General features: G+C 45.2%; 1 protein-coding gene across 1 annotated transcript in view; it reads right to left on the bottom strand.

Annotated features, from left to right (window-relative positions):
* Window positions 1-14,457, bottom strand: part of TNFRSF17 (TNF receptor superfamily member 17) — an 89,407-nt gene continuing 74,950 nt past the window's right edge. Inside the window, exons 3-4 of the mRNA XM_055340684.1 lie at window positions 2,934-3,065; window positions 1-525 (exon numbers count right to left, since the gene is read on the bottom strand). Of these exons, the coding sequence (XP_055196659.1) occupies window positions 248-525; window positions 2,934-3,065 (410 nt within the window). The 3' untranslated portion in view covers window positions 1-247. The remainder of the gene's footprint in view (window positions 526-2,933; window positions 3,066-14,457) is intronic.

The following is a 14,457-nucleotide window of genomic DNA, read 5'->3' as shown; positions in this document are numbered from 1 at the left end:
TGTGGGACTATGGGATCTACACACTGCAGTGCTTTGTTTCAGTAAGTCAAGAATTTAATCATGAAACCAAGGAAATTTCCACAGGTAAGCTCCCAACAATAAGGTAGGGAAGTACATCTAACATAAAGATTTTCTAGAATTAAGACAAAAAGCTCTATCCGCAACTGATAAGTACAATCATCCTAAAGAGATTACTCCTTCTGACGTTAAGATTCTCAAAGCAGCTCTGACCAGTTGAAATGGTTAATCATCTGGTAAAAATGGATTTCTCCATCTCTGTGACACTGGCCAGGAGGCTATTACAGTAGTCACTTGTTTTCGTGGTGACAAGAATGGTTGCACCTTCCTCCATAGCTGGGAGTGGAAAGAAATGGTCAGAATCCACCTTTGATTTGCTCTTGACACAGTCTTCACAGGTACATTCTTCTACTGTGTACTCCAGGCCCCTCGAGAGAATTTCCTCACCGGTCCTGCTATCACGGCCCTTCTCCTGGTCAGCATCCGCCTCGTTCTGGAGAGCCGATCCTGATTGTGTAGAAACAGAACGATTAACCTCAACTTCCCAGGTGGTGCCGTCCTGGCAGTCTTAGCAGGACACCTTAGGGCCCAAATCAATGGAGACAGATCTCCTACAAAACAAATGTCCTGCACTGGGAGTCAGGAACTGACCATAGGCCACATTGGACTTTGTTTAGGCCCATACAGTGTTTTTAAGTGTTTGCTTATATGCTTTATGTTGGCCTCCGTTTGTTTATTTATTTATTTATTTATTTATTTATTATTTATTTATTTTAAAGATTTTATTTATTTATTCATGAGAGACACAGAGAGAGAGAGAAGCAGAGACAGAGGCAGAGGGAGAAGCAGTCTCCATGCAGGGAGCCCGACGTGGGACTCGATCCCGGGACTCCAGGATCACGCCCTGGACCAAAGGCAGGCACTAAACCTCTGAGCCACCCAGGGATCCCTTATTATTTATTTATTAAGATTTTATTTATTTATTCATGAGAGACACAAGGAGAGAGGCAGAGACACAGGCAGAGGAAGAAGTAGGCTCCCTCCCTACAGGGAGCCCAATGCGGGACTGGATCCCAGGACCGGGAGATCACAACTGAGCCAAAGGCAGATCCTCAAACACTGAGCCACCCAGGTGCCCCCTGTTGGTCCACGTTTAAAAATCAAGAGATTTAGGGATCCCTGGGTGGCTCATCAATTTAGGGCCTGCGTTTGGCCTGGAGCAGGATCCTGGAGTCCCGGGATCGAGTCCCGCATCGGTTCCCCGCATGGAGCCTGCTTCTCCCTCTCTCTCTCTCTCTCTCTCTCTCTCTCTCTCTCTCTCTCTCTCTATGTCTATCACAAATAAATAAATAAATCTTTAAAAAAAATAAAAATCAAGAGATTAAAAAAAAAAGCCTTCAAGGGATTTGATGTGCAAATCTAGGTAATTGGTCTCTTTCAAAAAAACAACAAATAGCTAACCTTCCTCCGTGGAAGCAATTGCCTGAAGTCAATAGCCGCTGTCTCCTTGAGGAAGGGCCCTGGCTATTCAACTGTTGAAACCTCCACCTGGCCCGCTACATTCACTGGTTACCCACTTGGCCCTTGAAGGCATTAAGTTATGGGCTCTATTTTACACTTGTGGAAATGACAGATTACCGTATGTTACACACAAAATGAGCCTTTGGGGGACACTTTAGAATTCAAAGTAAGGATACTTCTCTTACAGACCATTTGTTATCATATCAAAATTTTTTTATATTGGGCAGCCCCCACCGCTCAGCGGTTTAGCACTGCCTTCAGCCCAGGGTGTGATCCTGGGGACCTGGGATCAAGTCGAACATGGGGCTCCCTGCATGGGGCCTGCTTCTCCCTCTGCCTGTGTGTGTGTGTCTGTGTGTGTGTGTCTACGTCTCTAATAAATAAAAAAATCTTTTAAAAAAAATTTTATAATGAATTTTTTTGTGATCATGTATGGAAGGAGTCTCTATTATGTCCCCATTTATATGCCAGTGGAGGTAAGTTTTACTACTTCCCCAACCTGCCACAGAATAACTCCATCTTCCAAAATGTCACACTTAAAGTCATTCCCCACCTGTCTCTCAGACCCCAGGCAAAAAAAAAGAGAAAAAGAAAGAAAGAAAGAAAGAAAGAAAGAAAGAAAGAAAGAAAGAAAGAAAGAAAGAAAGAAAGAAAGAAAGAAAAAAGAAAAATGAGTAAATTATGTGGAACAGCCATCTACCTCCCTTTTCTGCAAATGAGAAGACAAATGAGGGAGGTGCTTTACAGATTATACATGGAAAATAAATGCATCAGAAATAGGCCAAAGGCTGCAAAGCATTTGAGAAATCAGATCATGGGCAAAGGTGCTGCAGAAATATTTTTATCTTAAAAAGCCCTTAAGTAGAACATTCACTTCTCTCAGACTGGTTCTCTGCTGCTTAATAAAGATAATGATCTTTAAAATGACTGCTCAAATAATCCAGGAACAACTGGTTCTATTCATTTCTAGCATTTTGGGGGCAGTAAAATATTCACCAAGCACAAAATGTTTACATTTGTATTAAAAATACCGGGCAGATAGTAGCAGACCGGGCTTGTAGTTTCTTGAGAGTAAGTAAACGTTTAATCAATGTGCTAACTTTGGTCAAAGAGATGGATGTTTGCCAAGGAAGCCCAGTACCTCAGAAGAGTAATTACTGAGGGAAAACTATAGGGGAAGGCTAACTCTGTGGGGCACCTACAAAGAAGAGACAAACACCAAAAAGAAGACAGCTCTCTACTGCCCCAAAGTTCATTTAATACAACCGTCCTCTAACACGCTCGAAAGGGCTCTAACCAAAGAAATAACTCAACAGGAAAAAAGAAGAGAAGGAACTCAAATCACAATAGCCACCTCTTGGAAATAGATTCCAAAGTCTGACCATTCAACCAACCTGTGTTTTTACATTCGTCCTTTGATGGTTCTGAATTCATCTTCCTTAGCAAGAACATAAACACGAAAATGGTCAAAGAAACTATCAAGCTCAGGCCCAAACAGGTCCAGAGAATTGCATTTGTTCCTTTCACTGAATTAAAAGAATATCAGAGAGATAATGAACTGACAACATAATATCCACATCAAGTAAAGATTATTTGCCATCCAATTCCCCTAATTCATCAGCATTGACTCGTAAATCCTAAATAACACTTAATTAGAAGAGTTGATAAAAATCCATGTTGCTAACAGCACTGCATCAAATTGAGCTCAATTCTGAGTAATTACTTTGGTCCCATTGGCATTCAAATACTTGCCTTGTTTCCTTTCTCTTTTTGATACAGAAGACCTCACCATCTTCCCCGCAATGTTTTTACTCTTTGAATAAGTAGTCAAAGTAGAGAAAATAGGTTACACCAACGAATGAGTTGTTCAAGCAGGATTACTTACTTGCATTACAATAATGCTGACATGGTACCGGAGGGGTATTAGAGCATCGAAGGTGACATGGTTTGCAAGCATTAAGCAATCTGTCAAAATATTCATTTTGGAAGCACTGCTGAGCCATCTGGAACTTGATCACAAAGAGAAACAAGAAAGCCCCAGAAAGAACAGCATGGAAGGACAAGTAAAATCTCGTCAGGAATTCCCCAGCAAATGTAGTGACAGCAGTTAGAATGTCGATGCGAAAAAAAGAAAAGAAAAAGAACTTCACAACTATGATTTAGTTCTTCTGGGCGCTCTTTGTACTTCGACTAAGGATTTGAATACCAGCTCCAATTCCGGTTTTGAAGTTTGAGGCCCGGGGAGGGTAAGAGATCGAAGCGTAAATATCAAGAGCAAACCATACCTGAAACAGAAACTGTCTATTTATAGAGGAAATTTCTATAAATAAGCCAGGTGACAGTTGCAAGGTGTAGACTAGCCCGAAGCATCAGGCAGGAAGGTTCGATAACCGCTTTGGGACCATCTGTTCACGAGCTGTGTAGTGTGATAGGCCCCCAGGGAGACACATAAGGTCTGAACCCCCTTAAGAACTTAAAATCTAACAGGGGCAATAGAAATCCACTCAAACACTGAAGGAATGAGAAAGAGAGAAAGGGGCATCAAGCATGCCTGCCAGGTTTCACACTTATGAAGAACTATGGAATTCCAACAGAAATAAGGACTTCTGGGGTTAAAGCTCAGTTGGTAAGAGGGTTTCAGGGAAGATAGGTTTGGGGCATTCATAGTCAAGTCATCCATGCTCCACTGTTGAAAATTTAGAAACAAGGGCGGGCACCTGGGTGGCTCAGTAGATGAGCGTCTGCATTTGGCTCAGGGCATGATCCCGGGGTCCTAGGTTCGAGTCCTACATCAAGCTTCCCACAGGGAGCCTGCTTCTCCCTCTGCCTGTGTCTCTGCCTCTGTGTGTGTCTCTCATGAATAAATAAATAAATAAAATCTTTTTAAAAATTTAGAAAACACAAATGAGCAGATAGGTAAACAATATTTGGATGTATCACAGAAGTGTGAAAAAAGGCCTGCTGCCGTGTTCTGTTTGGTCAACCCCAATATAGATATTTCTGGAAGGATTTCTAAGGATAGATGATAGGTAGATGTATAGAGCACATTTTCCTTTTTATATAAATGGAATCACTTGCATTTACTTTTCACCATACTGAATGGGATCCCCATAGAGAGATATCCAGAGAGGTCAGCCAGAAATTCAGGACTCAGTTAAAATGTGAGAGAATGACAAACTCCGCATTCAGTACAGTGATTATCTCTGAGGTGCAGGGAGGGTACAAAAGAGCCTCCAGTTGTGTTGGTCATATTTTATGAAGCCAAATGGTGGATACATTGGTATTTGTTGTGTTATTCTTTTGTTGTATTCTTTGTTATTATTGACACTTTTAAAAAAGATTTTATTTAAAAAATAAAGGGAGAGGGATCCCTGGGTGGCGCAGCGGTTTGGCGCCTGCCTTTGGCCCAGGGCGCGATCCTGGATACCCGGGATCGAGTCCCACATCGAGCTCCCGGTGCGTGGAGCCTGCTTCTCCCTCTGTCTGTGTCTCTGCCTCTCTCTCTTTCTCTCTCTGTGACTATCATGAATAAATAAAAAAAATTAAAAAAAAATAAAGGGAGAGGCAGAGACACAGGCAGAGGGAGAAGCAGGCTTCCTGAGGGGAGCATGGTGCAGACTTGAACCCAGGACCCCGGGATCCATGACCTGAGCCAAAGGTAGATGCTCAACCAGTAAGCCACCCAGGCGCCCAACACCTTTTTTTTTAGTAGGCCCTGCACCCAGCCTGGAGCCCAACAGAGAGCTTAAACTCACAACCCTGAGATAGAGACCTGAACCAATATCAAGAGTCGGATGTTAAATCGACTGAGCCACCCAGGTGTCCCTACACCTTTTCATATTTTTTAAATGGTATATAATAAATATTAAAATAGTGATGATAATAACATAAAATGCGGGAATTAAATACAACACTTTTTTGGTTTGTTTTTAAATGAAGGGTTTGAGCCTAAGAGAGAGTGTGGATTCAGATATTGATCAAAACCTCCCATTCCTCTGGGGTCCAGGCACTGAGGTCACTGGGTACAGCCCAAGGGCTGCCCCAGCAGCTTCCACTCCCACGAGCTCTCGCCAGACATTGAGGCTGCCAAAGGTCATAGGAAAAGCGTGCTTAGAGAAATGGGAAGACAAAGATAACCAAGCGAGGAGAGTTTCAGGATGGGATGGGCAGTGAGGTCAAATTCTACAGAAAAGTCAGAGGCAATGCCCTAAGGAAGGAGGTCACCAGTGCCCTTTAGGTATGTTTGTGGGCAGAAGCCATACTGTAAGTACTTATGGAGTCAAGAGAAAGAGAAGCAGGCAATGTGGGCCATGCTTGGGAAGATGGGTAGAAACTAGAAGAACAAAGCTTTGACAACTCTTAGGAAAGCACTATTGCTTCTGACAGATGAGCTTGCTCAGGTGCCTGATGTCAGGTGCCCAAGGATGTTTGCTGCTACATCATTTGTATTCACAAAAGCCTGTCCATCAATGGGGCCTCGCGGTGGAATACTACACCGCCATCAAAAAGAATGTGCCAGATGTGTTCTGATGTGAACCATACATAACTGAGCAGAAAATGCAAGTTACTGAGCAAGTATGTAATCTGTTCTGCTGTGTTGACAAATAAAATAGTAGGTAAGGACACCTGGGTGGCTCAGTGGGTTAAGCATCCAACTCTTGGTCTCAACTCAGGTCTTGATCTCATCTTCTACTCTTGGGTCCTCCCCTTCCTGGTCACAAGAGAGCTGCAGCACCTCCGGACTTCACGCACCTCTTCCTTCCAAACCGTCTCCCAAATAATCTCTTCTCTGTCTTTGGTTTTGGTTTTTGGTTTTTGGGGTTTTTTTTAATTTTATTTATTTATTGATGAGAGACACAGAGAGAGAGAGAGGCAGAGACACAGGCAGAGAGAGAGAAGCAGGCTCCATGCAGGGAGCCCGACACGGGACTCGATTCTGGGACTTGATCATGCCCCAGGCCGAAGGCAGGCACCAAACCGCTGAGCCACCCAGGCGTCCCTCTGTCTGTGGTTTTAAATATGTTAACTTCCAAACCTATGTGTGCAACTCCACTCTTGTCCCTGAAATCCACACCCAACTACCAATTGTCTACTTGATGTCTCTACTTCCAAGTCAGTCAAACCTCATCGAACTACATTTGGATTCTCCAAAAAGGAGAGAGTGTATGCTGTCTCCGCCAAACTTACGTTGTCATGGAATCCCCTTTTCTTCAGGGACCACCGATGAACATTTAGGAATGTATGTTTCATAGACACAATTTGAGAAGGATGAAGCCAGATTAGCTCCATGATTCCCCCCAGGACTGTGATTTGGGGACTTAGCAGAGCAACATTTAAAATAAGAATATTTTAAAGTTTCATGACAGAGTTTGTTGATGTAATAACATCACCAAAACATTGCTAGGTCTGACTTCACTCTACACAGGAAAACAAACCAAACCAAAACAAAACAAAAACAAAAACCCCAAACAGGAGTAAAAACCATGCCTGAGTCAGCTCCAAGCTTCTGCACCCACTTAAAGCTCTGAAGAAGCCGAGACATTGCCTGAGACTTCCAAAGCCCTTAGCCTGCTCTGCAAGGAAGATTCCATCTCCCCACATTATTAAACTATGATCAAGTCTTCACAGCAGAACACTTTGACCATTGGCTCTTAACTTCAAATCAAAAGTACACAGTTTCTTCCAAGGGCTTAATAGATTTTTCACTTGGGAGGAGAAATCTAGGTCTGTATTAGTCAGAGTTCACGGGGAGCCTGCTTCTCTCTCACCCTCTGCCTCTCCCTCCTGCATGTGCTCTCTCTCTCTCTCTCTCTCTCTCTCTCTCTCTCTCTCAAGTTAATAAATAAAATATTTTTTAAAAAATGAGGGCAGCCCGGGTAGCTCAGTGGTTTAGCGCCGCCTTCAGCTCAGGGTGTGATCCTGGAGTCCTGGAATCGAGTCCCACGTCGGGCTCCCTGCATGGGGCCTGCTTCTCCCTCTGCCTGTGTCTCTTCTCTCTCTCTCTCTCTCTCTCTCTCTCTCTCTCAAATAAATAAATAAATAAATAAATAAATAAATAAATAAAATATTTTTTTAAAAATGAAAGAAAAAATTGACTCACACAATGATGAAGCTGAGAAGTCCTAAAGTCTACCATTGCCAAGCTGGAGATGCAGGAGAATCAATAGTGTTGCTGTAAATCCCAGTCAAAGAACTGGCAGGCTTGAGACCCAAAAAGAGCCAAGAGAGGTAGATATTTTAAGGAATTGGCTCACACAGTTATAGGGGCTAGCAAGTCTGAAATCTATAGTACAGGCCAGCAGACTGAAAATCCAGGAAAACCTTGGTGTTGTTACAGCCTTGAGTCCAAAATCCAGAGGGCAAGCCAAGCAGTCTGGAAACCTAAGCAGGGTTCCTATGTCACAGTTTTGAAGGCAAATTCTTTCTTTCAGAAACCTTGGTCTTAAGACCTTCGACTGATTAGATGAGGCCCACCCACATTATGGAGGATGATCTGCTCCATTAGAGTGCGCTAATTTAAATGTCAGTAACATATAAAAAAACACATTCACAGCAACACCTAGACTGTGTCACTCTAGTGATCATTAGAGCTGTTGCCGATAATACAGTTCTTTCCTTCTGAGTACAAGACCGGACGGTACTCTCCATATCCCTCTAGAAGTTACACATGTAACTTGCTTTTGATCAAGGAAGTGTGAGCAAAAGAAACGTGCCACTTGAAGGCAGAGGCTGTGCTTAATTCATCACATTCCCTTCCCTCTGCACCACCAAATGGCAAAACCTCAGTGAGCCCAAATTTATTTGTAGAAGCCCTAGCTCCCAATGTGATAGTATTTGGAGGTGGGGTCTTTGGGAGGTGGTTAAGTTTAGATGAGGTCACGAGGAGGAGGCCCTCATGGTGGAATTAATGCCCCTAAAAGAAGAGACAGCAGAGAACTCACTCTCTCAAGCAATCTCATGCCATGGGAGCACACAGCTGCAAGACAGAAGAACTATCATCAGACATCAAGTCTGTCGGCCCCTTGATCTCGGACTCCCCAGCCTCCAGAACCATTTCCGTTGCTTAAGCCACCTAGCCTATGATATTTTGGTACAGCAGCCGGAGCTAAGCCAGACCCACAGCATGAATGAGACCTGGGTGCTCTTTGTTACTGCAACATGGCTTCGTCTCTCCTGACTGATACACAGTCGAAAGCCATGATATTAACCACTGTGCTATTCACTGCCACTATAAATTTCTTCGTGAGACCTACTATTCCCCACAACCCCTTCCTAGTATAGTGCAGCCCAAACTGAATGAAACCCCAAAGAGCACAAAACTATCAAGAACACAAAGGAACGGCAAACCCTAAGCCAGAATCATTGGCTCCTTACAGCACCCACAAGCTCCAGATGGTTTCAGGTCTTCTTCAAGTTGAAACAGAGCCTGGGGGAAGCTGGCCTTCATGGAAGGGAGTGGGAGGAGGTACAAGTGCTCAAAGCCAAGATCTAAGGAAGCAGAGCCCGGAAGCCCCACAGAGCGAGCCCTGCACCAGAAAGATTCCCATGCAAAGATGCTCCTCCCTCCTTCTCTTCTTCTCACTTAGATCTCTGCACATCACTCAGAAGCCTTGTTTGCTTGTGGACATGAAAAGGCTAATTTGATTTGGGGCCAAGGCTGGAGGCCCGCTGCTCCTTCTCAGTGAAGATTCCCTTTGAAGACGAGAGCCTCTGAACTCCTGCTCCCCCACACACACTAGCAGAAGTGCCACCTCCTGTCAGCTCTTTAGAACTCTTCAAAGTGGCTTCACTCTGATTTCCAGAGCCTCCTGACTGCTTGCAATTCTAAGGCACACGGGGTCAGGGAACGGTGGTTTCTTGTTTTTCAAATCCCTAACTTCTCCCTGTGAGGCTTTTTTGTCCCTACTTCACATCCCAACGACCACGAGACCCAGAGCAGGCTGACAGTGGCGTCGCATCATTAAGTGATTGGAGAAGCAGAGGAAGTCCTCTCATCCAATGGACCATGTGCCCACCGCATGCGAGGCTCTGTGCCAGGCACCAGGTGCAAGGGTGAGATCCATTTAGATGGGGTTCCTGACCTAACAGAGGTTGTAGTCTGGTGGGGAAAACAGAGCAAAAATTAATAATGGAGCGGCACCTGGGGGGCTCAGTCAGTTAAGCATCTGACTCTTGATTTCAGCTCAGGAAGTGGCCTCAGGGTCATGGGATCAAGCCACATTGGGATTTGCCCTGGGTGTGGAGCTTGCCTGGAATTCTCTCTTTCCTGCTGCCCTTATTCAGCTCACTTTCTCTCTCTCTCTCTCTCTCAAAAAAAAAAAAAAGTATATATATACACCCTTGCCATGCTCAGGCCTGAGCATGAGGTCCTTGCATGAGGCCTCCCTTACCTCTTCCTGCAGACCAGGCCAATTACCACCACTAGTGTGGTGATACTCCTTCTCTCCTGCCGTTCTGGGCACAGGTGTCCAAAGTGTCCTAGCACAGCTTGTGCTTGCACAGGACCTTTGCTGTGTTCCCAGGTAACAGTGCATCTCCTGTGGGGACAGGGACCTATAATGTTGCAGAGGCATTAGGCAGAAAATCCTCCAGTGGCTCATGGTGAGTAATGCAGGTAGAAGTACTCTGGGTTCCCTCCCTTTGGTTTCTGGACCAGCTTAAGCTTCCCGTCAGAGACATAGCACCCTCGAAGGGTCTCGGATTTAATGCCTTCTGAGGGATGAAAGCCCATCTTTCAGAGCCCTGCACATAAGCTGGCATTTCAGCTATGCCTGTAGGTGAGCCTTCCAGCTGTGTAATGACCAACTGCTTCTGGATGGTACAGAATTTAATATGACCGGTGGTCATGAGCCCCCTCCTGGGCCTCCTTCACTGTGAAACAGGTCCCCTGGTTGAATGCCATGTTGTGTGGGAATCCATGGCCGTGGACTGGGCATTCCACGGGCCTCCAGGTAGCAGTACTGACTGAGCACCTGCCAATAAGAAAGGCAAACCATAGCCAGGCTCACTCAGGACAGATATGGATCCCTGTGAAAATAAACCACTGGCGGCAGCTGGAGCCATTCAACCGTGCTCCCCATAGTGGGGGAGATCTGAGAAGCACATGGCTTGCACAGCCCCTTAGAGTTGAAGGAACAAGGTTTTGTAGGACTTACGTTCAGAGGAACTGTGCTAAGGGGGTGTTCTGGGCTGAACTGCGTCCCCTAAAAAGACACATGGAAATCCTAACCTCTGGGAACTGTCAATGTGACCTTACTTGCAAATAAAGCCTTTGCAGATAGAATCAAGTTGAGATAAGGTCATATCAGGGATGCCTGAGTGGCTCAGCAGTGGAGTGTCTGCCTTTGGCTCAGGGTGTGATCCTGGGGTCCCAGGATCAAGTCCCACATCAGGCTCCCTGCATGGAGCCTGCTTCTCCCTCTGCCTGTGTCTCTGCCTCTCTCTCTCTCTCTCTCTCTCTCTCTCTCTCTCTCTCTCTCTTTGTGTGTGTGTGTGTGTCTCTCATGAGTAAATAAATAAAACTTTTTTAAAAAAGATAAGGTCATATCAGATTAGGGTGAGCACTAAATCCAATAACCTGTGTCCTTATAAGGTGAAAGAGCTGCAGACACAAAGGAATGAGGCCAGATTGGACAACTGTGTCTACAAACCAAGGAATGCCGAGCATCGCTGACAGAGGCAAGGGAGCAGCTGCCCCTAGAGCCTCCAGAGGGAGCCTGGCCCTGCCAGCACCTCGATTTTGGACTTCCGGCCCCCAGAACTATGAGAAAACCAACTTCTGCTGTACTGAGCAATCAAGTTTGTGGCACTTTGTTACAGCAACCCTAAGAAACAAATATAAAAGGTAATATTTAGTTTGAGACCCACCAGTCAAGAGAAGGCAGCTCTGTGAGCCATCTGGGGAGTCACAGCGTTCCTGGGAAAGGAAGGCAATGCCTCTTAGGCCAGGAAAGATGCAGGTAAGCTGGAGCACCTGCAAAAGGGCACAGGTTGGAGTTGAGAATGGGGAGGTGAGCAGAGCATAGACCAGGCAGGGCTCTGCAGGAGTGAAAGTGGGGGTTTTAGACCAAGTGCATTGGGAAGCCACTGGTGCATTTTACCCAGGTGGGGGTTATGATACAGTTTGGCATAGAAACCACTTCACTGGGGCACCTGGGTGGCTCAGTGGTTGAGCAGCTACCTTTGGCTCAGGACATGATCCGGGGTCCTAAGATGGAGTCCCACATCGGGCTCCCCGCAGGGAGCCTGCTTCTCCCTCTGCCTATGCCCCTGCCTCTCTCTCCATATCTCTCATGAATAAATAAACAAAATCTTAAGTGAAGTAGTTTGTTTTTTTTAAGTCCACTGTGACAAGGAACATAGATTTGGTGCAAAACTGCAGGACTTCATCTTCTTCCCTAGAGATGCTGTATTAGCCTAAGTTCCCTGGAAAACAGGACTTGAGGCAAGGATAAACAGTGCTACTGTTGAACTAGGGATGTGCAAACGAGGCCAGTGAGGGTGAGAAGAAAGGGGAGCAAAGCAAAAGAGGTGTGAAGCAATGTGAGTCATCAGTGTCATGGGCTGAAGAGAGTCCCTCCGGATCCATCCATATGTTCAAGCCCTAACCCCTCCACCCTGGTACCTCAGATTGCAACTGTATTTGGAGACGGGGTCTTTAAAGAGGTGATTCTGTTCAAATGAGGCCATTGGGGTAGGGCCCTCATCCCATCTGAATGGTGTCCATATAAAAAGAGCCTCAAAGGGCAGCGAGTGCACACACAGAGGAAAGGCCCCATAAGGACACATAGGAAGGTCATTGTCTGCCAGCCAAGGAGAGAGGCCTCCAGAGAAACCAAACCTGTGGTGCTTTGGGCTTGGGCTTGGGCTTGGGCTTGGGCTTGGGCTTGGGCTTGGGCTTGCCATCTCCAAAACTGTGAGAAGGTTAGTTTCTGTTGTTTGAGCCCCTGGTCTATAATATGTATTACAGCACCCCGCACAGACCAATACACACATCACCTCAACAGCTGCTGATTCAGAGTGAGCCATGGAGAGACAGAGCAGATGCAGGACATCTCCAGGTAGGCTATATAATTAGTTGAGTTGTGTCCCCTCAAATCCATGTCCCCCTGGAACTCCAGAAGTGACCTCATTTAGAAATAGGATCTTTGCAGGTGTGATTAGTTCAGGACCTCCCAAATCCAATGACCAGTGTCTAAGAGAAAGGAGGAGATGATTTGGAAACATGCACAGAGAAGAGGCCACAGAAAGACGACGGAGGCGCATAGGAGGGACACAGTCACAAGCCAAGGAATGCCTGGGGCTGCCAGAAGCTGGAAGAGGCAAGGCAGGATTTTCCCCAACAGCCTTCAGAGGGAGTGCAGCCCTGTCAACACCTCGATTTAAGACGTCAGGCCTCCAAGAGTGTGAGAGAATGAACTTCTCACTGTTTTAGGTAAGTTGTCACAGCATCCACGGGAAACTAATACAGTCTACAAGGAGAATAGTCCATGAGGTCACAAGGGAGAAAAGAGACAGAAAATGTCAAACTTCCTCCCATCTCCCATTTCTCAGAAGGCAAAGTGTTCTCCACTGGGCACTAACTAGCCTGAGCTGGTTTGCGTCCTGTAGCTGCTTTGGCAACTGCATGGGATGGTGGTGTTTCATCTGGGTCTGAAAATTACAGGAAGAGCCAGAAACTCCATACCTCTAGCTCATTGACCTGGGTGCAGGGCAGATCCAGGACTTTTAGGGCAAGTGACTAGTCAGATTCAAGTTGGGGAAGCTACTGATGGTTCAAGAGAAGGATGTGGAGGTCCCCTGACCAGGACATAAGATGAGTCTGGGGGATCCCTGGGTGGCTCAGAGGTTTAGTGCTTGCCTTTGGCCCAGGGCGCAATCCTGGAGTCCCGGAATCGAGTCCCACATCAAACTCCCGGCATGGAGCCTGCTTCTCCCTCCTCCTGTGTCTCTGCCTCTCTCTCTCTCTCTGTCTATCATAAATAAATAAATAAATATTTAAAAAAAAAGATGAGTCTGTTATAGATATGTGTCTCTTGGGAGGCCTGTTGCAAGAATTAAATAAAAGTATGACAGCAATGGATGAACACAATGTGGTCTATCCATGCACTGAAATATCAGTCAGCCTGAAGAAAGGAAGGAAAGTATGACACATGCTGCAACATGGATGAAACTGGAGAATGTCGTGCCAAGTGAAAGAAGTCAGCCACAAAGAGATAAATTTATGGGGCACCCGGATGACTCAGTGGTTGAGCATCTGCCTTCGGCTCAGGTCATGATCCCAGGGTCCTGGGATCGAGTCCCACATTGGGCTCACTGAACAGAGCCTGCTTCTTTCTCTGGCTCTCTCTGTGTCTCATGAATAAATTAATAAAATCTTTTTAAAAATAAAAATTTTTAAAAGATATAAATTTACTGTATGAATCCTCTTAGGTAAAGTACTTACAGTCATCAAATTCACATAGTCAGAAAGTAGAGGATGGTTGCCAAGGGCTGGGGGAAAGGGCAATGGGGAGTTAGTGTTCAATGTCACTGTTTGTACACTTAAAAACCGTCAGGATGGTACATTTTACATTAGGTTCGTTTTACCACAATTTTTAAAATTAAAAAGCTTTTTAACAACTGCAAAGCATTTGACACAATCTGGCATATGGTAATCACTGGGAAAAAATAGTAGCTTTCATTGTTCTCATTCTTATGAAAGTAACTCACACAGTATCTGACATATGATAGGCAGGCAATATATATTTGTTGAATTGAATTAAAGAATATTAGGTATTAAAAAGTAGAATCTGGTATTCTTCTTGTATTGAGAACACAGCATCCCTTTGTTTAGAAGGGAAATTTCTTTCTGAAAGAAAAGAAATTGATCATTATTCATCTTTGTATCACCCTTTTTTCCATCACCTAGCAAATGCT

Source organism: Nyctereutes procyonoides, unplaced genomic scaffold (genome assembly GCF_905146905.1).
Source record: "Nyctereutes procyonoides isolate TBG_1078 unplaced genomic scaffold, NYPRO_anot_genome, whole genome shotgun sequence".
In the NCBI taxonomy this organism is placed as follows: Eukaryota; Metazoa; Chordata; class Mammalia; order Carnivora; family Canidae; genus Nyctereutes; species Nyctereutes procyonoides.
This window is presented reverse-complemented; position numbering and strand designations above follow the sequence as displayed.